The following is a 27,212-nucleotide window of genomic DNA, read 5'->3' on the forward strand; positions in this document are numbered from 1 at the left end:
CAAGTTTACAATTCTATTGTCATCTATCACAAATAAGAATTGCAATAAACTGGGGTTGAGAGCATTGGCTTTGCAGTCAGAGACCCAAGTGTAAATTCCGGCTCCACTACAAAAAGCTCTGTGATCCTGGACAGCATAACCTAGTTTTGTCCCTGTTTCCTCATCTGCAGAATGAGAATAAAAATTCTTTATACTTCTTAAGTTTTTGCAAGGATCAAAAATGTAATGTATGTAGAAAATGTAGTGCATTCCCGGCTAGCAGTACAAGTTTGATCAATGTTAGCTGTCATTACTACTGTGATGTAAGGCATATACTTACTTTGCCTGAAAGTGTTTTTGATATTCTGACAGCTGTTTCCTGACCTTCAGTCCCTCAATTTCTCTTACTTGCCTTCCTTACTCACCACAAGATCTGGAATAGTGAGAATCAACTCACCCTTTCCTGAATTTCATCAAGAAATACTAAGTTGTTAACATATTCTATGGTGGTAGTTGGGACAAATTCAAGTTTATATTCTGCATCTTGTGCCTCAGAGACAAGGGCATCCACTTTTTTCTTGCTTAGACGAGGAAGCATATAATTTAGCACCTAGGAAAGAAAAAGGAACTGTGAATCATAACTACTTGAGTATTTCCATTTTATTATATATTTTAGATAAATTCTAATTGAATGGCTGTTAAGCCGGCAGGTATTGGAAGCAGCAGTATATGTGAAGGGACTGGGTTTTTTTCACATTGAACCAATAGGAAGGGCTAGTTTTTTTTTTTTTTTTTTTTTTTTTTTTTTTTGCGGTACGCGGGCCTCTCACAGCTGTGGCCTCCCCCGCCGCGGAGCACAGGCTCCGGACACGCAGGCCCAGCATCCATGGCTCACGGGCCCAGCCGCCCCGCAGCACACGGGATGCTCCCGGACCGGGTCACGAACCCGTGTCCCCTGCATCGGCAGGCGGACTCCCAACCACTGCGCCACCAGGGAAGCCCAAAGGGCTAGTTTTGAAGATAATTTCTAGAACAAGCTGGATTGCACAACTTATTAAAAAGTTTGCCTAAATGCTCTGATCTTTTGTAAGTGCCCTTTCTGCTACTTTGTCCTGTACAGTGAACATTGTGGTGCCCTCCCCAGCATCAACTCCACTTCTTTCCTGTTGGGTGGTAGTAATGTGGTTTGGAGGAAACTGATCTCCCCTTTAGAAACAAAGACGGAGTCTGATCAGTCATAAGGCAAATATGAACATGGCTTCCTTTGGCTAATGTGATCGGATTAGGGCGAACCTCTGACCTTAGCTGATCCAGTTAAGTAGAAACACAAGACTTTTGTTTAAGGATGAGAGATCTCTCATGTTCTCTCTCCCTGGACATGAACAAGGAAATAATTAGCCTATGGAGCTTTTGACAGCCATTTGAGAAATGTGAAGGCATGTGAGCTTTAGGTTGAAGCTGGCACATCAGAAGGCTTGGTATAGAGAATTACTAAAACTACTACTGAGTCACTAGATTACACCTCCCTGATGGCCATCCACTCTCTGGACTTTTTAGATGCATAGCCCATACATTTTCTGATTGCTGAAGCCAGTTTGAGTTGAGTGTTCCTTGGCTTGGTATATAGTAGTGCTCTTAGTGCTCAGAAGTGTTTGCTGAAATTGAATTCTATATATTTTTTCTTTTGCAACAAATGAAGCAGCAAAGCTCTAGAAGAAAGCCCAATGCCATACAACGAATTAGTGACAGAATAGATACTAGCACTCAGGCCTGCAGCCTTTTAGACAGGGCTCTGTCTTCTTTCATCTGCACGAGGGGTCAGCAGAAGTTTTCTATAAGGGCCAAATAGTAAATATTTTAGATTTTCAGGACATATGGTCTCTGTCACAACTACTCAGCTCTGCCCTTGTAGTGAGAAAGCAACCATAGGCAATACATAAGCCAACTGTCATGGGTGTGTTCTAGTAAAACCGTACGTACACAACAGGTGGCAGGCTGGACTGGTCCTGTGGGTTGTAGTTTGACAATCTCTGTTCTACACCATTATCTCTCTGGAGGTATTTGACAGTATATGTGACTCTAAAGGAAGACCTGTAAGTTATTGCAGAAGCAATCAAGTTTCCTCAGCTCTACAACTCACCAAAATATAATCAGATCTTTAGGGACAGTTTCAGATCAGGAAATGATCTCCTAAACTTGATCTCGGTATCCTAGAATCAACCAGCATTCCCACTAGGATCCTGAGCTGTTACAGTGGTGCCTCTTCTGTAGGAAGTCTTGAAATGCTCCAACAAAGGAAAAAGGAATGGGTGTAAGAGGCTAGTCTGAGGGCTGCTGTCTCCTCACCTGAAAGCTGACTGTGCTTGGGACAGAAAGAAGAATATGGGACTTTTCCTAGAAATTAAGGATGCACAACAGACCAACGTTAATTTTAAATATCTGTAATACTGGAAAATAAAGATAGGTTATTTGCAAGAGAAAAATCATAAAATAGTTGTAGAGACCATAATTTAAAATTTCCTTAGTTCATAGTTACCTCCAAGCATCGCAAAGGTGATGGAATTAGTTTTTCTTTTAGTTGCTTAGTGTCAATGAGCAGCAGTCCTACATTCCTGGTGCGTCTTAGAGCTACTGCGTCCTTGTGCTGTCTGTGATATTTTTCCAGTTGTTCACTAAAGAACTTAACATCTAGGTAAAGTAATTCACATAAAGCATAAAACACATGTATTAGATTTTAAAGGATCATTATAAAGATATATTAAAAATCATTGCATTAATAAATTTACATACATATTTATAATGTATTATCCATATGTAGAGGACCTTGTGTAATTTTAAAATGTTAATTCACAATGCTTTATATTTTATTCTTGAAACTAATATTTAATAATGTAAATATGTTCTCTGTCTCCTGTTAAGAATGGCACATGAAAATAACTTGAAATTGTATTAGAGGATCTGGTTTAGAATGGATTAGATTCTAGAGTCAGGTTGGTTTGAAGTTGGCTTAATCTAAGGGTTCTCCCACATGGTAACTCAAAGTAAGCATTCATCGAGGCTAAGGCTTTGTCAATTTGTGTCTACCATATATTGAAGTTGAATTTTGATAATATTCCCTTCGCCATTTTCTCCCTTTCCCAAACCAGTGGAAGCCTGATTACCTTAAATACACTTTTATCATACTCTTGGTCAAAAACAGCTCTTACTAATACACATATAATACTAAACTACTTTACTCATCTTTCAAAATCCTGTACCTCTCGGCCTTTAAATATTTAGTTAACTTTATTTCCAATTACTCTCTCTGCTTGAGTCAGATTGATTTCCTTACTGCTTCTTGTTTTTCTTCTCTAATCCTCCCCTCTACCATCCCAAAGAGAAAAGGGTGTTGATTCTTGCCTTTATTCATATCATCTTCTCTCCTGGATACAAGGGAGAGTTTGACACAGTATAAAGAACACATCAGGGACTTCCCTGGTGGCGCAGGGGTTAAGACTCCTCACTCCCAATGCAGGGAGCCTGGGTTCAATCCCTGGTCAGGGAACTAGATCCCAAGTGTATGACGCAACTAAGAGTTCACATGCCACAGCTAAAGAGCCCATGAGCCACAACTAAGACCCGGTGCAACCAAATAACTAAATAAAATAAAATAAAAATTTTTTTTAAAAAGAACAAATCAGACAAAGTGTTAGAAGACCTAGGCTCAAGTCTTTAACCCATCTGTGGCTTTGGGTAAGTTAGTTGATAGTTGATCTTCCTGAGCTTCGGCTTCCTTGTGATACAAAAACGGGATGACAATTATCTGTCCTACTCATTTCAGAAGGTTTTGATGTGTGTATTTTTTTTTTTTGCTGTACTTGGGCCTCTCACTGTTGTGGCCTCTCCCATTGCGGAGCACAGGCTCCGGATGTGCAGGCTCAGCGGCCATGGCTCACGGGCCCAGCCGCTCCATGGCACGTGGGATCTTCCCGGACCGGGGCACGAACCCGTGTCCCCTGCATTGGCAGGCATACTCTCAACCATTGCGCCACCAGGGAAGCCCTGATGTGTATATTTTTGAGAACTGACAAAATAAGTATATCAAATGATCTGAGAAGACTTCTGGTAAGGAAACCTGTATAATGTGGATTGGTCAGGTATTTTCCAAACTTATTTGAACACAGAGTCTTTTTCATTTTTTCATGGTATCATGTAACATCCTTCAGAATAGTGGTTCAAGGAATACTAGCTTGGGAAACACCAATTTGGTCCAATACTTTCATTTTATACATGAAGAAATTTAGATCATTTGAGGTTAAATGACTTGGCCATGGTCATACATAGCCATGTTCAAAGGGAAACAAAAGAGTAAAGCTGATAGAAGAGTTCTCTCTGTATGAGCTAGAGGAGAGGCAGTTTGTACAACAGTTAAGCACACAAACTTTCAAGTCAGAGAAAATGATTTCTAAACCACTGACTAGCTGTGCAAACTTGAAGTTACCTTATCTCTATATATTTTCACTTCCTTATTTGTAAAATGAGAATACTCGCCTCATAGAATTATGAGGATTAGATGAGATGCCTGAAAATCACTTAGCACAGGATCTATCATAAGTGCTCAGGAAGTATAGAAATTATTAGTAAACACTGACATTTATAGGAATTCAGGGGTGAGATATGGCTGATTAGTTCAGGAAGCCAGAGTTTGTCCCCTGATCGTCTTCTGGGGCTAGACAGGGGTCAGTGTGGCTAAAAGTTTGGTTAAACAGACATTTGTTAAGTGTAAGTGTCTATAATATGTGCTAGGCAGTGTTAGAAGAGTTTGAGGGAATATGATAACAGGCAAGGCATGGTATCCAAGGGGCAAAGCTACATTCTATTAACCTCTGGCTAACAGTTGGGTTCGAGGTTTAGGAAGTACCAGGGAGTTCCTAAAAAAGGAGGAACACAAGGTTTAGGAGTCCAGACCAATGTACTCCAGAGTCCCAGAAAACAAACAGCTGATACCTATGAGACCCTGGTTCCAGGATTGGATAGAATTGACAAGCCAAGGCAGGACTAGAAGAAGGGCAACCTGGGAGCTTGGTGGCCTCACCCAGATGGGTGGTTGGTGAGGGAGTAAAGTTATCCAGTGTGAGGAACATGGTAACAGGATACTAGGAGGCCTTGGCTCAAGGTTATGAGTAGAAGATCTAGGGGATTAGAACTAGTTATTTGGATTAGGCCTACTCCATGTGCTGAAATGCCAGGTTCCACACCTTACTGCCACCCTGGTGCCATTGTGTCCCTGTCAGTCCCCTTCAGTTCAACACACACTAAGTCTCAGTGTGATGGTGTTGGTGAAGAACAGTAGAAATGAACTTGTCTAATTTGTTTTCTAAAGTAAGACCCCACTTCGGTTTCTTGAGCAAGTCAGTGTCTTGAAAAAAAGGATCTGTTTCAGATTTTAAAAACTTAACGGACATAACAAGTGAATATAGTGCCTGCTCTTGGACTAGATACTGGGTCAGACTAGCTGCAAACTGCTTTATTTGGGGGATTCTGAATAGGGACTAAATATTGATATTAAGGAATTCTTGGGTTTTTTTTATTAGGTGTGATAATATTAATTTGGTTCTGTAGGAACATGTTTTTTAGAGATGAATATTGAAATATTTCATTTAGGGATGGCAAGTCTAATTTACTTTAAAATACTTCAGCATAATAAAAAGAATGGGTTGAAACAAAAGCATAAAAATTTACAGAAAAAATCAGTGTTGCTTTGTGAGGCAAAGTATCAGAGTAATCATTTTTGTGCATAAGAAAATAAAGGAATAAAGCCAGTTCATGAAATAAAAAAAGAATATGAATGATATGCTTCACATTTTTAAATGGTAATAATGAATAATATATACTTAATTTTTGTAAACATTTGGGAACTTTCTTGCCTGAAATTTCACTTGGGTATTGTATTTTATTTCCTTTTGTTGAAGATAACGAGTTTAATAAAATAATTTCCCTTCGGATCTGATTTCATGACTAAGAGTTGTGGATTCATACCCACCAGGTTACAATATGGCCACAGAAATAGAGTAACTTGAATTCCTGAGACACATGTTGCACTATGTAAACATTTTTTAAAGGAATCTGAGAGGTAAACATTCCTTTTGACTCCTTCCCATGTAAAGGCTATATAACCTTAGCACTGGTACAACTTGATACTAAAAGATAAGCTTTTGGGGAGGAATTCTTTCCCATAATATTCTGAAATAAAACAGTAACAGTAAACCTAAAGAAAAAAAAAAGTGGTTCTACAGCAAATAATCTAGAAATGAATAAATTCTTGCATTTTGTCAGGCCAACGCTTTGGGGCTACCATTTCTGTCACCATACATCGCCAAACAGAAACATACACAATGATAAACCTTGATATACCTGTCAAACATAATTAGTAAGGACAAACAGAAAATTTACCAGGTTCTTGAAGTTTAAGAGCTTGTAAATCAAGACTTTCATTTTCCTTGAAGAATATCTGAAACTTTTCAAATGTAGCTGCATATAATTGAGCAGATTCAAATGCTGCCTGTATGGTTTCCTAAATGTTATAAAAAAACAGACAAACTATATTTTTCCTGAGCAGAATTCAATTCAATAAAACTGAACAAACACAGATGCCTTCTCTGTGCCCAACACTATGCTTTGACCTGAGGATACGTAAGTGAGGAAAGATACCATCCTGGATGACAAGAAGCAATGAATGGATTCTCTTATAAAACTAAAAAAAAAAAAAATACACATTCAAATCTGACTTTCAAAGGATTGTTCCTTATGACTGAAAGGAGACACACCTGTAATTTTTTTAGCTTCATGGTGAACTTATACATCACTAGTAAATATATGGTAAGAGACAATGTCTATTTATTTTCCAAACTGCAAATTTTATATCTTGGTTAGTGTTTTTGAGCAAAGGCAAAATCATTTAGCATAGTTACAAAATTACTTACCTAATCTCATTATTAACTTCTCTGTGCTGTCAAGTCTCCTATTCCAAAATGTCTTCATAATTTGCCCTAATAAAATTCTTTCCTTCCCCTCACTTAACCTTGGCTCCAACCTCCACTTCCCCACAGTTTTTCCTACAATACCCATGTCAATACATGTTATCATAGTTCAATGCCTATGAACAGCAGTTAGGATCAGTTTGTTGTTGGTCTTGGTCCATTATTCCCTGGCTGCACTCAATTGCCTTCCCTTACATTTCCTACCGAGACTTCTTGCAAATGACTGCAATTTGTCCCAAGGAAAACTAGAGATGATCAGTGGAATTGCTCATTCCCAACGCATCAGTGCTAGGGTATTGCTTTATGGATTCAGGCTCTTGCTTTAGGGATAGTGGGTAGCAGTAGAAAGTTTCATTACAAACAATAGCACACACCCTGGATGGCTTAGTTACTTGTTCATTTATTTCCTTTTAATAGGTTCTTATGTAATCTTCCAGAATATTTCTGCTGTTTATTTATTTACATTAAAAACTGAGGGGAAGAAATTATGTCAAAGTATGTCTCCTTTGAGAAGATGTGCTACATATATACAATGGAATATTACTCAGCCATAAAAAGGAATGAAATAGTGCCATTTGCAGCGACATGGATGGATCTAGAGACTGTCATACAGAGTGAAGTAAATCAGAAAAAGAGAAATAAATATGATATAATATTGCTTATATGTGGAATCAATAAAAATGGTAGAGATGAGCTTATGTGCAAAGCAGAAATAGAGTCACAGATGTAGAGAACAAACTTATGGTTACGAAGGCGGGAAGGGGCAGTGGGATGAATTGGAAGATTGGGACTGACACATGTACAGTACTATGTATAAAATAAATAACTAATGAGAACCTACTGCATAGCACAGGGAACTCTACTTAATGCTCTGGGGTGACCTAAATGAGAAGGAAATCTAAAAAAGCGTAGATATATGTATACGTATAACTGATTCACTTTGCTGTATAGCAGAAACTAACACAACGTTGTAAAGCAACTATACTCCAATAAAAATTAATAATAAAAAAGAACATCCTTTCCCCCACAGCAAAACAAAAAAAAAGTATATCTCCTTTGAGCAGACATAAGAGTCTCTGATACGTGATCATGCAGGTATTAGAAACACAACGGGAGGCCTGTAAATGGAAAGCTCCCCCAACATGTTCAAAATATGATTTTAAACCTCACAGGAAATTTGCTGGAATAGTACAAAGAATTCCATATATCACCACTGAAATTCCCTAATTTTTAACAATATATCACATTTGTTTTATCATTCTCTTTCTCTCTATATATTATTTTACCCTGAACCATTTGGAAGAAAGTTGCAGACACAGACATTTTTACCCCTAAATATTTCAGGGTTTATTTAATAAAGACAAGGATATTTTCTTATAGAACCATAGTATAATGACCTAAATCAGGAAATTAGCATTGATATTAATACTATTATCAATTACAGATCTTATACAAATTTGGCCATTTGTCCCAATAATGTCTTTCATAACAAAATAAAAAACCTTTTTTTCCTGGTCCACTGTCCTATCCAGGATCATGTATTGAATCTTGTATCTTGTATCGTATCATGTATTTCTTGTATTGTATCTTGTCACATCTCTGCAGTGTCCTTTAATCTGAACAATTTCTCAATCTTTGTCTTTCGTGACCTTTAACATTTTTGAAAAGTATCTCCTGTGTGTGTATGTTATACTTCCTAATGCTTACATTCAGTTATACATTTTTGGCAATAATACTACATAAGTGATGTATGTTCCCCGTGAATAGTGTCAAAAGACACAGAATGTTGATTTGTCCCATTACTGGTGATGTTAACATGTTAGTTAAGGTGGTGTCTGTGAGGTTTCGTTACTGCAAACTTACTATTTTCTCTCTTTAAATCAATAAATAGTCTATGCAGAAACGCTTTGAGACAATATCCTTTTCCTCATCATATCTTTGCATACTCGTTCTAGTATGAATTAGAGATTCTTGCCTATTTCTGCAGCAGTGATTTTTCCTTATGTTTTCCTTCTACGTTTACTAATTGGCATTTTACTGTAAGGAAGAGCTTTCCATTCTCACTCCATTCCTTCATTCACAAAATGGACTCATGTATTCTCATTTTATTCAAAGCCTGTTATAATCATTACTTATTTTAATGGTCAAATTGTCCCAGGGAGACCCTTCAAGTTGGCTTTTTAATTTTTTCTGCATGTCGCCATTACTCCTTAGGCACCTTCTTATTTTTTGGTTCAACAATATGCTCTGGGCTGTTCTTGTACTTTCCCTGCCCCAGGTTTTGAATAAACCATTTCTCCAAAGAGATTTGGTTCCTTTTGATTTGGAATGATATACAGAAAACAATGTGTGGACACCAAATATGCTCATTGTTACTAGGATGTCACTGCTTCTAGGCCATCTCAGCAAGCAGATCTAGGATACACACAAACACCTCACATAAATACATATATACACAAAACCCTATACATAGTGCTCTTTCTATCGATCAATTAAAGATCATGAGTTCATAACTCCAGTTCCAATATAACAGCATTCTGGCTTTTCCTCTTCCATATTTGGATGGGGATGAATAACCTCATTTCATTAGCCACAATATTTAGTTATTTGCTTAACTCCAGAATACACAGAAAGTCATTTCAGAATTGCTAACACACTAATACCACTATGAAAAACAGACTAAGTGGAATTCAATATTTATTATAGTTATAGTGGTCTTTAGCTTAGGGTATATGGGCAAAATAGTGTGTTTAAAAGTTACTTGTTTTAGTTTTTTTCCCCTTCCTTGCAGTGTGGTTATGTTATTCATTTGAAATATAGTCTAGTTCTTTTGTTTTCATTGTATTCTATTTTATGGTTTTGTTTCCCCATTCTTATTGATTTTTAAGTGCTATATTAAAAAGTATACTCAGAACTAAGTGTGACTCTTCCCATCTTTTCTACTCCATACCCACCATCCTGTCTACACCATTCCCACTGTCTCCTCTAGGTAACAAATTTCCTTAGTTTCTGGTTTATCTCGTCTTCCTCCCTATTTTCTGACATAAAAAGTAGCACACTATAGATATTCTTTTCTACTTTGCTTTTTTCACCTAACAATGTATCCTGGAAATCGCTCCATATTAGTTGGTAGATATTTTCCGTATTATTTTGTTCAGCTGCATAGTCCTCCTCTGTGTAAATGTACCATAGTTCATCCTATGTATTTTGGGAGTTTCTGATATTTTATAAAAATAATAATGTTAACAAAATCTAGTGCATATGTACTTTTGTATTGCTGGGCATGCATCTTCTGGGTACATATTTAAAGGTGGAATTGCTGGATCAAATGGTAAATACATAATATATAGTTTTGTTATATATTGTAAAATTCTCCATTATTTGCATTCTCAAAGGCAAAGTGTGAAGAGCATTTGTTTATCCATAAGCTAGCCAATGGAATGTGTTGTCATACTTTTGAATTTTGCTAATCTGATAGTTGAGAAATGCTACCTCAATTTTGTTTCCATTTGCATTTCTCTTATAAGTGAGGTAGAATATGTTTTCATGTGTCTAGGTTCTTGTTTTTGGTGAGTTTTCTATCATATGTTTTGACCATTTTTCTACCTAGTTTTTGTCTCCTCCCTGCTCCCCATTGGCAAGAGTTCTTCATGTATAAAAATATTAGCCCTTAGCTGTGATTTATATGCTGCAAATAGATTCTCCCAGTTTGTAATTGTATTTTTACTTTGTTTATATATTTTTTTGCCTTGAAAAGTTTTAAAAAACTTTATACCATCAAATTTATCAATTTGTGCCATTATTGCATCTGGATTTTGAGTCATAGCTAGATAAGCTTTCTTTATGAACAAGATTATAGAAGAATTCACCCATGTTTTCTTCTAGAACTTGTATGATTTAAATAAATTTTTAGATCTCTGATCCAGTTATTTTTATATACAATGTGAGATATGTATCTAACTTTAACTTTGTACCAAAGGCTAATCAGTTATCCCAGCACTATTTATGAAAATGTCCAAATATATCTCAGTGATCTGAAATACCATGTTTTTTATTTAATAAATTTTCATGTGTACTTAGGTGTATTTCTGGATTTTCTATTCTGTTCCACTGGTCTGATAGCCAATACCACAATCTTTTAGTTATAGAGTTTATATTTAATACCTGGTAAGAATAATATCCCAAATAGCTTTTCTTTTTTAGGGTTTTCCTAGCTTCTATGCATGTCTATTATTACATATAGGCTTTACTATAAACTTATGCTCTATGATAAAGCTTATTAGTATTTTTATTGGCATTGTGTTAAATTTATAGATTAACCTAGGGACAACAGATATCTATTATGTTGAGTCATTCCATCTAAGAATATTTCTTTAAGTCTATTTTTGTGTCTTCCAGAAGCCTTTAAGAAAACTTAAAAAGATATCCTTATATAGGTTTTTTAAAACATTTCTTATTAGGTTTACTCCTAAATATTATATATTACCTGCTTTGTTGTTATAACAATGAAGTTTTTTCCACCAAGCATTTTCAGTATTCTAGAACAATTTATGTGCTATTGTGAATATCTGATCTTTGGAGAGTTGATAAAATTCCCCTGTGAAACCATCTGGGCCTGGTGCTTTTTACAAGGTATTTCTTTGATAACTTCCTCTATTTCTTCTGTGGAGATTGGTAAGCTTTTTATTTTTAATGTGGTTGATTTAGATTACCATGTTTCCCTAAAAATACTACCTATTTAATCTAGGCTTTCAAATTTATTTGGATAAATGTCTGCAAGGCAATCCCTCATTTTTTTTTTCTGTTTAGATGGCTATTTCCTTGTTATTTGTCATTGATTATGTTAGTTAGGACTTCTATATCCTTATTTATTTTTCTCCTACTTGACCTGCCTTATGATGAGAGTTGCATGTTAAAGTCTTCTATTCACAGTGTTTCTATTTATGTTCCATTTGTGTCTCATTGCAACTCTTTGCCTTTTGCAAGTGTTTCCTGTATATATATGTGGTGCATAGAAATTTATAGCCCTGACTCATAGGATCACAAATCTTGCTTTCTTATTGTTTACATTTGTCTCTACACCACTGAGCACCACTTCATTTTCAGTCTTTCTAAAGAAAGACTAAACGTCCCCTACCAGGGTGGTATATTTGTTACAATTGATGAGCCTACATTGACACATCATAATCACCCAAAATCCATTGTTTACATTATGGTTCACTCTTGGTATGGAACATTCTATGGGTTTGGACAAATATATAATGACATTTATCCATCATTATGGAATTATACAGAGTGTTTCCACTGTCCTAAAAATCAGTGTTTTGCCTCTTCACTCCCCCACCCTCAACCCCCTGGTAACCACCGACCTTTTTACTGTCTCCATGTTTTTGCCTTTTTCAGAATGTCATATAGCTGGAATCATACAGTATTCCCATTACACATATGTTACACCTTTTGAAGTTGTCCTACAGTGTTCTTGGATAGTCTGTTGTGTTTTTTTCAGTCTTTGCTTTTTGGTTTTCAGGACTCTATTGATATATTCTATGGCTCAGAGATTCTTTCCTCAGCTGTGTCTAGTCTACTAATAAGCTCATCAAAGGCATTATTCATTTCTGCTATGTTTTGTTTTTTACCTCTAGCACTTCTTTTTGGTTATTTCTTAGGATTTCCATCTCTCTGCTTACATTGCCCATCTGTTCTTTCATGCTGTTTATCTTATCCATTGGAGCCCTTAGCATATTAATCATACTTGTTTTAAATTCTGGGTCTGATATTTCCAATATCCCTGCCATGTCTGGGTCTGATACTTGCTCTGTCTTCTAATTTTTTCCCCTTATTAATGTGCCTTGTAACTTTTTTTGATAATTGGACATGATGTATTTGGTAAAAGGAACTGCTGTTAATAGGTCCTTAGTAAGGGGATGGTATGTGTCAGCGGAGGGGATATATTCTATAGTCCTTTGATTAGGTCTCAGTCTTTTAGTGAGCCAATGCCTCTGAACTGTGAACTTCATAAATATTTCTCACTTTTTTTTCCTCTCTCCTTAGGTGGGACAGATGGCTAGAGTGGGCTGGAGTTGTGTATTTCCCCTCCCCCAGGTAAGTTAGGATCAAGTAATACACTAGCAAATTAGGTTCTGGTTAACTAATTTCCTCTGAGGGTAGGCCTTGTTGAGAAGAGGGTGCTCTGACATATTTCAAATTATTCCTTTTCCCCTCTCCCTGCTGGAAGCATGAGAGAATTTTTCTCTAATATTTACTGTGAGAATCTGGTTGAGTTCTTGCAGGTAAATTTCATAATAATGTGGGGGTTCCCTATAACTGGGTCCCTGGAGATTTTTAACTCAGAGTTTTTCACACTGAGCCTCCTACAATTCATCAGTTACAGTTCAGGTTTTCCTGTCTGGCACTGGTTCTCACTGAGGTTTCTGCTCATAGTCTCTGCTCTCAGAAGCCATGACTCCCTGTTTTCATCTCTCTGTCTCTACAGTTTTGAGGGCTGTGGTTTCCCCTGTGTCCTCCCCTCTATTACAGATCCTATAGCAGTCTGTTCAGTCAGTGTGTTCAGCTTTTTACTTGTTAGAATAGAGTGGCAACTTCCAACATGTGGATCCAGAAATAGGAAGATCAGTCCTTTTGCCAAGTTATCTCCTGGTTGGATGAAACTCATCCCAATTTCATGAAAAATCCTGATCAGCACCAAAAACCCTAGGTCCTTGCCTTTTTAAAACTATTTTTCTATAGCCTTGATATTTGAAGGACTAGCTTGGTTAGATAAAAATTATTGATTTGCATTATCTGCTCTTGAGTTTCATTAAAAATGCTGTTCCATCATTGCCTTTCTTTATACGTTGTTTTTGAGAAGCCTGATGCTAGTCTAATTCTCTTACTTTTGTAAGTTATTTTTATTGTGCTGTGAGACCTGGAGGAATTTTTCTTTAGCTTTAAAAGCTAATAGTTTTAAAAGGATGTATCTCAGGGTTGATTTTTCTAGGTCAATTTTCCAAGGCACTCTGTGGGCCCTTTCAATATATAGATTCACATTTTCTTTTCTTGGACTATAGTTATGTGTTTGTTCTACCCTTTGTTTTGTTTTTCTCCTTCAGACACTCCAATTATATGTATGTTATTTCTTCTTTGCCTGTTTTCTATTTCAATTATTTTCTCTCTGACCATTTTTACTTCTAACTCTAGCTTATTTTCATTCTCCTGATTGTCTTCCTGTCTTCATACTAATTATTACATTTTCATTTCAGGTTATTTTCTCCGGCATGATGCAATTTAGTCTTGATTTCTGAGATAATTTTGTCTTTTTAAAAAAAGTTCCATTTTTATTTTAAATTTTGAAATTTTTTGATTTAATGTTGAGGCTATTTAGTTTATAGTGCAGCTTTTGTTTCATGTTTTATGGGAGGGAAGAGAAGGAATATTTTAATTTTCACTTTCTATTTTCTCCTTATAGTACCTCCTGAGGTATTTAATATATTTTAATTTCTTCAGCTCATGGATTTGAGTGATTTACAAAATTTATAATTCAAGGGCATTCTGTTTTGTCAGTAGAGCAATGTGCAGATTATTTTATTTTAGTTTTTGGTTGTGGGGAAAGAGTTGGGTGTATTCTGGTTTTCTGGCTCTTTTTGTCTTGCAGGGCCTTACATTTTCACCAGTTGCTCTATTTTCCCTGTACCACCCAGTGTTCAGATAATGTCTCTTCCTCCTTTTTAACCTTATTTCCCCCCCTCAAAAAGTGATACCCTCTTGAATAGCTTGTGCTTTTAAGTCTCTTTCTTATAATCAGCGCTCTAATCTACCAGGACTTAAAAAAAAATCACTTTAGCATTTAGAGATTAAGTAGCATTTAATCTAAAGATAAGACAGGAAGAAAATATGTTTCCCAGTTTCTTAAAAATCAAAAATATTATAAAAATAGTTTTAGTAAAAGAAAGTATACCTTTATTTGAAAGATAATTGTGTGAAAATTCTTGTCATCATCAAATACTGCTGATAAGCTTGGACCAAATCCACAAGTTTTTTCTTCCAATTTGTTGTTAATGTAAGGGCTGGTAAAAGCATCAAAATGTGAATCAGGCACAAGATTAGGAAGTGATAACACAGCGTTTTGGAAATGGTTAATTGCGCCTGAAATACCATCCTGTTGGAGAGAAAAGCACAAGCATAAATGTAAACACACACATGGTTATATTTATAAAAGGTTTTGAATTTTCTAAACTGCTAAAATAAATAAGAATAACTCATTCAACAATGCCAGGTACTGCAATTGACTCTGAATATACGACAAATCAGAAGACACAGCCCCTGTCTTCAGGAAATATGTATTCTAATTGAAAGAGAGGTAGATAAGCAAAAAGTTGCAACACATTAAGATGAATATATTACATTCATTTGAAATATGAACAAAACACAGAAAAGTCATAAGGGAAGGAAGGCCAAAGTATGCCTAAGAGAATCAGGGAAAGTTCAAAAGGTGGGTTAAAAGTTCATATTCTTTGAGCAGTAATTTCCATCCTAGATATCAATCCTAAGAGAAGAAATTAGGTATGTAAACAATGATTCATGTGGAAGGGCAGTCACTGAAGCATTAATTATAATAAAAACTAATTAGAAAAAATACCTTAGTGTTCAAAAATAGAATGGTTAAGTTATGGTATATTTATATGAATGGAAATTAGGCATCCCTTCAAAGATTGATTAGTGACATGGGAAAAAGCTTATAATGTAATCTTAAGTTAAAAAAAAAGAGCAGGATGAAACTGATGTATAATATCCCATTTTAAAAATGTATGTGTAAAATCTCATGGTAAGTTAGGTGTGTTGGTATATCAGTATGTACTAAAACAAGATTGGAAAAAAAGTATAAAAATGTTAAAAGGTTGTTTCTATTTCTAACACATGGTATTACAGATGATTTTAATAATCATTTTATGTGTTTTTCAAGTTTGATGAGCACGAATTAATTTATAATAATATATATCTAAATGATATAAAGGTACTTCTTGAGAAGAGTCTTAAAAGACGAGCAGGAGCTTGTCAAGTATACAAGATGGGAGTACAGTCCTTGTAAGTCATTGTATGTGAGAGGCCCAAGGGGGGCTGGCAGGTCTGGGTGCTGGAGCATAAGTGTCAGTGTGGAAAAATGCAGTCATGATGCAGTCGGCCCCTTCTTGAAAGGCCCTGTGAGTGATGCTGGGTTCCAGTGTTAGCCGGTGGTCTGGCATTCCCCAGATTGTGACCATGGACTACCCTGAGTTAAAAGGGTCCCAATGTCACATAAGTTTGGGAAGAAACCTTAGGTTAAACAGGATTTTCCTCTGGATCTACAAAACAGGATTTTCCATATTTGTTAATATGCAAATGCATATCACAAACCCTTTTCTCCTAGAATGCCTATCAACATCTCACAGAGCATCCTATAGACAATGAAGAGATTTAATTTTAAGTGACATGAGCAGATTTGCCTATGAAATAATCTTGCAGTCAGCAATGTAGAAAATGGACTAGAAAGAAGAGGGGCAGGCAGGTCAGAAGAGACCATCACAGCAGGCCAGGTAAGAGGTGATGAGGTTCCCATCGAGGGGAGGTGCAACTAAGGTCAACACACAGGACTCGCTGCCTTGATCTCAAAGAGGTAAGGGAGGATCTAGGATGACTCCTGGATTACTGGTTTGGGCATGTGGATACTGCCTTTCATTGAAATGGAGATATGGAAGGAGGAGCAAGTTTTGGAAGAAGTTGATAAGTTCAATTTATTTTGGTGAGTTGGAGTTAATTGTGGAGATTTCCAGTTGGCTCCAAGTCTGAAGTCTAGAAGAAAAGTACACGATGGAAATATTTATTTAAAGTCACCATTCTAGAAGTGGTAGTTGGAACAACAGGCACGGACACAAGCCCCCAGAGGAACATAAAACATGTGAAGAGGAGGGAGCCTTTCAGGATCGCAACAGTCAAAGGTCAGACAAAAAAAGTGACTCCAAAGTAGAGTACTGAAAAGGAAAAAATGTTGGCACAGGAGTAAAACCATGAGAATCTAAGCCAAGGGGGAGTCTGTTTCCAGAGGCGGGAGCAGTAAATAGAGTCATATGCCACGGGAAGTCTGTCAAACACAATAGGAAAGAAAAGAACTGGAAAATGTATGTTGGATCAAGTATTAGGAAACCACAGTTAACCCAAGAAAGAACAATGTGGGAAACCACAGTTAACCCAAGAAAGAACAATGTCAGATGTCAAGATTTAGGTATATAATTTTCCTTTAGACGAAGCTGTATGGTGTGTATGTGTGTTTGAAATGTTAAGACTAATGACCAAAATCAGAGCGAGAAAAAGTAGAAAATTCATGAGTGATCCACTCATGGCAGTTTATACTGCCCTTGGCTAATATGGGATTACAGGAAGCAAAATCTTATGTGTGGTGTGAACACATGAACATGCTTGGCCTATGACTTCATGGGGAGGAATTAAGAACACACCTGTGGGGAGTTGGACCCTACAACAGGAAATACGGAGAATGTTAAGGTTTTCAAGGCTTGTCACTTGGAGCTTAAGGAGAGTAACCAGCTGGTTGCTGGAGAGAGCTTTCTTGCATCATCTGCTACACAGAAACCTCTGCCTTCCACGTGAAGGCCAAGAGCCTTCTGGCCCGGAAGGGACATGAGAGCCCAGTGCCTCTCTGAGGGGGAGCTCCTGAACGAAGGTCCAACCACAGGGAACTCAGCAGTCTGCTTGCCCTTGTAAATAACCTAAAATAGCCTCTGATGATCTGATAAATAATTACGGGGTCACAGACTGCTGGAAGAGGAAGCAACCTTGAAACTCATCTACCTCCTCATCTCACAGATGCATAAACTGAACCCCAGAGAGGTAAGTGGTTTCCCCACAGGAGTAAAGTCAAGACTAGAAGCTAGAGATTCGGCGTCAAGACTAGAAGCTAGAGATCCTGACTACTGGTGCTTTTGTACCAATACACAGCTAAGGGCAGAAAATATAGACTCTGATTGGTTTATGAATCTATGCCTGTACCCAAATGGGGAAGGCAGAACCCTAAGATGGCTCCCAAGATCCCCTCTCCCTGGTTTACATGGCCTGTGTAATCCCCTCCTCTTGAGTATGGGGGGATCTGTGAATGTGATGGGATGCCACAGCCATGATTATGTTATATTACAGGGAAAGCTGAAGGGACTTTGCAGATATGATTAGGCTGACTTTGAGTTAGTCCAAAAGGTGATTATCCCGGGTAGACCTGTCTGAATCAAGTGAAAGCCCTTAAAAGAGGGATTGGGCCCTTCTCAAAGGAGATTCTTCAGCTGGTCTTGAAGAATCAAACACCCATATTGTAAACGGCTTATAGAGTTGGCCACATGAACTATAGGAACTATAGGTGATTCCTAGGATCTAAGGGTGGTGCCCACTGGACTTCCCTCAAGAAACCAGGGACTTCAATCCCATAGCTGCTTAGAGGTGAATTTTTTTCAACCACCTGAGGGAACTTGGAAGTGGATCCTTCTCCATTCAAGCCTCTAAGGAGACCTCAGCCCAGACAATCCCCAAAGGGCAGCCTGCATGGAGAGGCCCTGAAGCGGAGAAGAAGCTAAGCTAAGATCCCTGACCCGCGAGACTGAAGCAATAAATGGTTGTTGCTTTAACCTGCCAAATAGGTGGTAATCTGCTGCACAGCATTCGATACCAAAACAACGCTCAGATGCAACATACTTGAAAAGATTTCAAAAATGGTACTTACAACACAGTGATTTCTTGGAGGGATGCCTCTAGTCAATTTTACATTTTGTATAGCTTCTGTTCTCTCGGTGGTGTATCCTACCAAGCCCCTAGTCTGTCTCAAGTTAAAGAAAATGTGCTAAACTTTCAGATACCTTTTATGTAGATGCCATGCTGTGTGCAGAACAATGCTTTGTCTTTTCCTTACGATCATTTTGGAGAAGGGACAATAGCAACCCTGCCAATCATGTGACATTTTCCAAAAGGTATTTATACATGGATGTTATATGAGGAAACACATACCAAAAAATCTTCCAAAGGAGGCTCAAAGAGCAGTGACTGGACTGTCAAAATCAGTTCTGTGACAAACATGGGAATGAGAGATTCATCTTCTTCCTGCTTCTCCAACACGGGGGTCCCCTGAAATGAGCACTTCTGCAGTGTTATAAAGATATAAGTACCAAGGTCTAAAATTTAAAAAAACCTCTGTATTACAGAAGGCACATAAACTTAAGCTGACACAATTAGCTGATGTTATAATGTTGGCGTGTCTTTCAAAGAATACTACCATAGAAATTAAAAAATAAAGGCAAATATGGAACGACTACATGGCAGTGTAAAACTTCTCTCCTTGTAAAAACACTATCAACGAAGTGGAAAGGCAAACAACAAACTGGAAAAATATATCAGTAATGTATATAGTAATGCAGATAGAAGGTTGGTTATATTTAAATAGAAATATACTTGATATAGTCAATAGAAATATATACTAATAACATCATAATTGATATGAAATAGAAAGATATTTAAATAGAAAAATGGGCAAAGGGCATAATCTGACATTTTTTAAAGGAAATATCAATCAACATCCTCCTCCTTCTCTTCCTCAAGATATTAATAGTTTATTCAGTAACATTTATTGAGTATTTACTGTGTGCCAGGCAGTGCTAACTATTCATGTAAATCCCACACCAATCATATGTAGCAGGCGTCATTTTTATTCCCATGAGAAAACTACGATCTGGAGAAGGTAAGACATTTCATTAAGGACACACTGGTTTGTAAGTGTCAGATCAGAACTGACACCCAGGTCTTTCTCATCATGAGACCTATACTCTTATCCCCGTACTGTGGTGGCAGTTAAAGGAATATAACATTTAAAAGTAGTGACATATTACTTTACATCCATCAGATGGACAAAGACTGAAATGAATGATAATATCTAGTGTGCATATGGCCAAAGGCTCCTTCTCGAACATTGCTAGGAAGATTGTAAAGTGACACAAAACGTTCTAGAAAGTTATGCATCAGTTTCAAAAGCCTTAACAAGTGAGCATATTTCTGATCCAACAATTCCACATCTAGGAATTTCTTCTAAGGGGAAGAATCAGAGATGTGTGAAAAATGTATAGACAAAGATATTCTTTGCAGCATTATTTGGACTAGTGAGAAAGTGATCAATAATAGAAAATTACTTACAAGATCTATAATACATTTCTATGTGAGAATGTTATATGGAAAAAATACATATTGACTTGGGAGATTTTTCATAATACATTGCTAAGTGGAAAAAGTAGGTGATAAAGCAGTAAGTAAAGTATGATTCCTTTCTTTCCCCCTTGGAAATAGTTAACTTGGTATAGCAGAGGATGCTTTTCTTTGTATACTTCTGTGTTTTTCAAATTTTCTGCACTTAGCATATATTACTTTTAAAATTAGAAAGATAAATGTTACTTTCAAAATGTGGTAGTATTGAGGAAAAAAAGGAATTGAGAATAGGGAAGGAGAGAAAGTAATGAAAAGGAGTATGCAGCTAAAATTCAACTTTTGGAGTAAAGGAAAACTATGGCAAAGAGGGACAGGCCTTGAAACTGCATATTGGGTCTCCTGGGGGGATGCAGAGATATGAAGGTAGGAAGCTTGATGAAACCAGATATGCATGTTTTGCTATGTTTTTAGGTATCTGTCATGGATGGAGCTGGGGAAAAGCTTATTGGGCTATCAGATAAGCTATGTTAGAATGCACAAATTTGTGCATTTAATCTCAAGTGTCTCACATTACTCTGTGTTTCTAAGATCAACATCCTCCTAAGAGGTTATTCACTGAAAGCACAAAGGTTTGCTCCCATGATTTGCTCCTTCTCGCCTCTAAACCATTGTTTATCTCTTTCAGTTATACCACCTTCCCTGCTTCTCTCTGACAGTTTATGCTCACGATGACCCGTGAACTGTAAGCTTCTTGGGGGCAAGTATTCTATCTATGCTTTTTATCACCGTGTACCCAATACCCAGCATAGGGATTGGTACATAGATCCTTAAGGAATATTTATTGAGTGAACACATGAGGAACCTTTAGCAAGTGCCTGTGAGAGAGACTGCAATATTCAGCACAATGGATGCTTTCTCTGCTATTAGATACTTGCTGATATGCTGATTTTCATTCTGTCATTTCATGTGTGTATGGTAGACTCTGATTATACTGTGAAATTCTCTAAGCATTTCTCCTATTTTTCCAGTACACAGAAAATAGCATAATTCACAGTGCATAGTAAGCACTCCTCAATAAATGTTGACCAATGAATTTTCTTAATTGTGTCTGAATATACCTTTTTATCAGCGACTTCAGGCTTCTCTTCTGTAATCCATTTCTGAATGACATCTGCTGAAGGTGTCCGTTTTAACTTATCAGTGAGATAATTCAAAAGGTAGCTAGCAGAATTTACTGTTAGGACATGCATTGTGTTCTCAATTAGATAGTCATTTAGACGAATAAAGCTTGAAAAGAAAAAAAAATACTACCCTCAGAATGGGAGAAAATATTTGCAAATGAAGCAACTGACAAAGGATCAATCTCCAAAATATACAATCAGCTCAATATTAAAAAAACAAACAACCCAATCCCAAAATGGGCAGAAGACCTAAATAGACATTTCTCCAAAGAAGATATACAGATTGACAACAAACACATGAAAGGATGCTCAACATCACTAATCATGAGAGAAATGCAAATCAAAACTACAATGAGGTATCACCTCACACCAGTCGGAATGGCCATCATCAAAAAGTCTACAAACAATAAATGCTGGAGAGGGTGTGGAGAAAAGCGAACACTCTTGCACTGTTGGTGGGAATGTAAATTGATACAGCCACTATGGAGAACAGTATGGAGGTTCCTTAAAAAACTAAAAATAGAACTACCATACAACCCAGCAATCCCACTACTGGGCATATACCCGGAGAAAACCACAATTCAAAAAGAGTCATGTACCACAACGTTCATTGCAGCACTATTTACAATAGCCAGGACATGAAAGCAACCTAAATGTCCATTGACAGACAAATGGATAAAGAAGATGTGGCATATATATACAATGGAATATTACTCAGCCATAAAAAGAAACGAAATTGAGTTATTTGTAGTGAGGTGGATGGACCTCGAGTCTGTCATACAAAGTGAAGTAAGTCAGAAAGAGAAAAACAAATACCATATGCTAACACATATATACAGAATCTAACAAACAAACAAACAAAAGGTTCTGAAGAACCTAGAGGCAGGACAGGAATAAAGACACAGACGTAGAGAATGGTCTTGAGGACACGGGGAGGGGGAAGGGTAAGCTGGGACGAAGTGAGAGAGGGGCATGGACATATACACACTACCAAACATAAAATAGATAGCTAGTGGGAAGCAGCCACATAGCACAGGGTGATCAGCTTGGTGCTTTGTGTCCACCTAGAGGGGTGGGTTAGGGAGGATGGGAGGGAGACGCAAGAGGGAGGAGATATGGGGATATATGTATATGTATAGCTGATTCACTTTGTTATACAGCAGAAACTAACACACAATTATAAAGCAATTATACTCCAATAAAGATGTTAAAAAAAAAAGATTAGGGATGGTGGTGGGGGAAGGAGTGAGTGTGACTATAAAAGGGTAGCATGAGGGAAATATTGACAGTGATAGAATAGTTTTGTATCTTGATTGTGGTGGTAGTTACACAAATCTACACATGTGATAACATGATACACTGTACACCATACAATGTCAATTTTCTGGTTTTTATATTGTATTTATAGTTATGTAAGATGTAACCACTGAGGGAAACTAAGTGAAGAGTACACAGGACCTCTCTTCACTTCGTTTTTTGCAATTTCTTGCAAATCTATGATTATCTCAAAATTAAAAAAAAAATCAAACTGCCAGCGTTCAAATCCAGGCTCTACTGTATGAATTTGGGCTTATTTAACTAATCTGTGCATCGTTTTGTCATCTGTAAAATGAGGACAACAGCATCTACCAAGTTATGGCAAGAAACAAAGAAATCAATACCTAAAAAAGGATGAACTCCTGATACGGAATGTGGATGAATCTCAAAAGCATGCTAAGTAAAAGACACAAGAGACTATATATTATATAGATCTGTTCATATGACATTTTGGAAAAGGCAGAAACTATAGGGAAAGAAATCAGATCTTGGTTGCCTAGAGCTGGATATAAAGACAGGGGACTGAACACATCTCTGAGTAATGCCTTTTGGTATAGTTTTGACTTTGAAGTCATCCTGATATTCTACATATTCAGTAAAATAAAAGTAAACCAACAAGGATGGGGGAAAACAACATTCAAGTAAATGCAAACAAACCAAATCAATCCAATTAACTGTATTTCAAATGTGCAACATAACCAAACCGAGCAGGGTAGAGAGTAATCCAAATACTTTCACTATATGCTCTCTGTCTAGGGGGAAAAACAGCAAACAAATCCTAACTGGTTTTAGTAGGTAAATCCAAATTGAGGAGCATCTGAAAAAACAACTGGCCTGTATTCTTCAAAAATCTCACTACCATGAAAGACAAAGAAAAGCTAAAAAGTATAGGTTAAGGAGATTAGAGACATGACAACTACATGATCTTGAACTGTATCATTTCTTGGAGAGAAAAAAAAATGTCTTAAAGGACATTATTGGAACAAATAATTGACAAGAGTGAAATACTGTAACTGTAGATTAAAGTATTGAAATATATATAAAAAAGAAAAACAATACTGCTTCAGTTTTCTATACTTACTACCTATTTTTGAAAGTGACTCTAATGCAAATATTTAAAATTTTAAATATCATAATTTCTCTTTGACTTTCCATTTATATTACAATATCAGAGATTAATTGTACAGAATAGTTGTTCTTAGACATTCTTCACTTTAAAACACAAATATACTCAAATATATAGCATCAATTTAGCTAGGCATTCTAACCATTCAGTAGGATATTTAATGAGCAATATAGTTATGAAAAAAGCACATAGCTCATTAGGGGCCATAAGATTTTTTTTAAAGATGCTTTAAAGAAGAAATCAGTAAATATATATCTGTGACTTACATTCTAATGGTAATAAAATCTTTGCTATTGAATAAATGTTGTTTGACAGCAATCGCTAACCCAAAGATGAAAATTTAATGTTTCCCTACTTGAGTGCTTAGAATGTAAACAGAGTCAGCAAGGCATTTGAAATAACTTTTTATGCTGCTTAAGTGGAGCCTGAGGGGCCTCTAGCCTATGATAGTGGCCTCAGGACTGCTTCACTACCTTCTGTTGCAATACAGACATTACTACCAGATTATCTCACATATAAACTGGGGCACAATTAAGATTTATTAAATGGTTGTAAAATGTGGACCAAGTTAGTGAGCACAGAGTAACAGTCATCAGTGTTTTCTAGTGCCACATACAATTCTTCAGATAATATTTGGTGATTTTGTTTGCAAGAGTTAGTTGCAGTGATGAGGTTTTAGAATGACGTGGAATCCAAACTCTGGGACAATGGCAAGACCCAGTTGGGTAAGCAGGTGGAAGGTCCTGGTGAGATCCTGGAAGGTGGACTTTCTTCCCTGGTCTCCCCGTGGCAACCTGCCTTAGGAAGAGGGTGGAACTTTGTGTGGCCACGCAGCTGCCTGTAGCTCTTTAGGGACCAGACAGGTGGAGCTGACCCTCCAGATCCACTCCAGGAGGCCCACAAATCTCTGTGTGCCTGACTTCTCCTTACTACAGCCTGCCCAGTGCTCCTGGCTGGGCTAGAGGGAAACAAAGCCTTAGTGATCAAAGAGGAGCTCTTGGCCTTGGACACGCCCTCCACCTTCTCTGGCTGCTTTGCTAGGTGGCAGCTGGAAGGGCAGGCTTCTGGAGCCTGCATTCAGGTTACTGTGTCCTCCAAACCCCTTATCACTAGTGAATCCTGTGATGATGGCTTTAACTTTAATGAAACTTGAGAAGGATGGATGCTCTAGTTTTTCTTGAAAGAAAGAATAACAATTTACCATGTTAGCCTCATGCAGTGATGCCTTTTGCTGGCCTGCTCTGTGTATGTCATTTTCTTGGAGTCTCCAGAAGTAGGCAACTCAATGAGACTTCCGCTTTCTGGCATTTTACAGTGACCTAAGAACAACAGAAGACACAAAGACAAGAATTCTTGTGTAAAAACTCCATTTCTTTCAATATGGATTAAGAGACAAGTAAAATTCAAAAATGACAAAATGCTTTGGTTCATGAGCTATTTCAGACTCCAGAAAACAGCCCAGTTATCCAAACAAATTCCACATCAAAGGATTTCAACTTATCAAAAGACTCTAGACAGCTTACTAACATCTTCTTTAACAGGATCTGATTTCTGTCCCGTGCCACCTCTTTCCAGGAACACATTTACCCTCCTTTTCTGCCTGCATAAAATTATCCTTTAGAGTTCCTACCAGCTGGGGCCAATTCTGAGATCCATCCAGTCCCTTAATTTTAACAAACCTATTGTCTGTACTAGTAGGTTGGACGAACGTTTAAGCAGAGAGGCCCTGAGGCCACTATAAAATGCTTGTGAAATAAAGGTCCTGTAACCAGTTTAGAAATACTATACACAAGCAAGGGTAATGCAAGGAAGTTGTGGTACTTACTGTTTTATCCCCTTCTACAATAGACATTGAATTTATAATCTATCAAGCAAAGATTGGAAGAATTGAAAAATAGGGTCCTTATTTAAAATAGAAAAGTGGAATGAAAACGAGTTAACATTTCGGAAAGCCACCACTTCTGATCTGTTGGAGTTCTTTCCCTTTCATACCCTCAATAAGTTCATATGCACAGTCATCAGGCATAAATCCTGCAGCACACAGAGCAGCTCGACAAGCCTTTCTGACCACTTCTTTGGCCTCGTTTCGAAATTCTTCTAGGCGCCCTGTCACCTAGACATTGATAAATATGTATCATTAGTGGTACCAAAGTATCAGTAATAGTGAAAAAAAAATTCTTGAAACTTGTAGACAAAGATCCTCACCTCCTCTAGCCATACGGCTTGTGCAACTTTAAATTCTTGCAGGGTGTAAGTGTGATATTTTTCAATATAACAAAGTCCCATAAAACTCAATTGATAACACAATTCATTTATTTTAAGGAGAGCTGGTCGCAAATACTAAATGAAAATAGAAATTTATCATTATTTAGTAAAAAAAACAAAACCTTTGCCTTTTAGAAGTATAAAAATATTGGGAAAGCAAGAATGGTAGTTAAGGAAAATAAATAGCTCTATATGTTAATTTCAGCTACAGCTACAAAGTGCATACATTGAAAAGAGACACTTCTGAAATTTTGTTCTGAAAGTATTCTTTGAATTATCAGATTTAATTTGTCTGAAGTCCTTTCTTTTCATTTTGAATACATGTCTTTTAACCATGAAATTGAGGGCAAGTAACAGAGGATGGGGAAATATCTTAAATTTCACTAGGTTAGGCTAATAGCTATTAAAAGATTCTTAGTGTTACCTTAGGACTTTACAATGTCCAGTCACCATGATAATGGTAATGGATAATGGATGGGCCCATCTATTGATCTAAGAGGTTATGATATAGAACAAAGACAAATTTTAACTTTAAAATTTCAGTGGGTAACAGTCACTATTAAGAATCTACCTTGCAATGTGGGCTGGCAGAATGAGTGGAAGTATTTGTGGAATAATGTCACATAATTTAATCTTCCTCTATGCCATCATCATAAATCAGGGTTTTAGGGTGGTGGCTTTGAAGGCACATGTTCCAAGATTGTTTCTAGGTCATTCACCCTCACTTCTAATCTAATCAAAGGAGGAGCAATAACATTATATTTTTAAAAAGTTAACTTAAATTTATTTATATGTGACACTGGTTTAAGTGTTATATATAGCACACTCTTGGACTCTTTTCTAGGAGTTTCCAAAACAGGACAACCAATAGTCATTCAGACCAACATGAAATAGTGCTTTAATTATTTTTTTTAAGTACAAATAAGGGGAAGTTAAAATTAGTAGAGTCCTCAATGAAGAGATTTATGTGACAAAACATCTAGGAAGTCATATAGCCCTTAAGATTCATCTCATGGAGAAATTTTCATGATAAAAATGAAGCAAAAATATAATATTGTAAATCAACTATACTTAATTTTAAAAAAAAGAAGCAGAAGTTTAGAG

The 27,212-nt window shown here is 36.9% G+C and overlaps 1 protein-coding gene across 1 annotated transcript in view; it reads right to left on the reverse strand.

Annotated features, from left to right (window-relative positions):
* DNAH6 (dynein axonemal heavy chain 6) overlaps positions 1 to 27,212 on the reverse strand; it is a 294,154-nt gene that overhangs the window by 217,641 nt on the left and 49,301 nt on the right. The window contains exons 5-13 of the mRNA XM_022556141.3: positions 26,049 to 26,183; positions 25,836 to 25,956; positions 25,045 to 25,162; positions 21,338 to 21,506; positions 19,035 to 19,151; positions 14,953 to 15,153; positions 6,412 to 6,532; positions 2,516 to 2,667; positions 437 to 589 (exon numbers count right to left, since the gene is read on the reverse strand). Coding sequence (XP_022411849.2) covers positions 437 to 589; positions 2,516 to 2,667; positions 6,412 to 6,532; positions 14,953 to 15,153; positions 19,035 to 19,151; positions 21,338 to 21,506; positions 25,045 to 25,162; positions 25,836 to 25,956; positions 26,049 to 26,183 — 1,287 coding nt within the window. The remainder of the gene's footprint in view (positions 1 to 436; positions 590 to 2,515; positions 2,668 to 6,411; positions 6,533 to 14,952; positions 15,154 to 19,034; positions 19,152 to 21,337; positions 21,507 to 25,044; positions 25,163 to 25,835; positions 25,957 to 26,048; positions 26,184 to 27,212) is intronic.

The sequence above is a fragment of the Delphinapterus leucas genome, chromosome 13 (genome assembly GCF_059928025.1).
Source record: "Delphinapterus leucas isolate spDelLeu-1000000601 "Yukka" chromosome 13, BTC_Dleu_Yukka2, whole genome shotgun sequence".
NCBI lineage: Eukaryota > Metazoa > Chordata > Mammalia > Artiodactyla > Monodontidae > Delphinapterus > Delphinapterus leucas.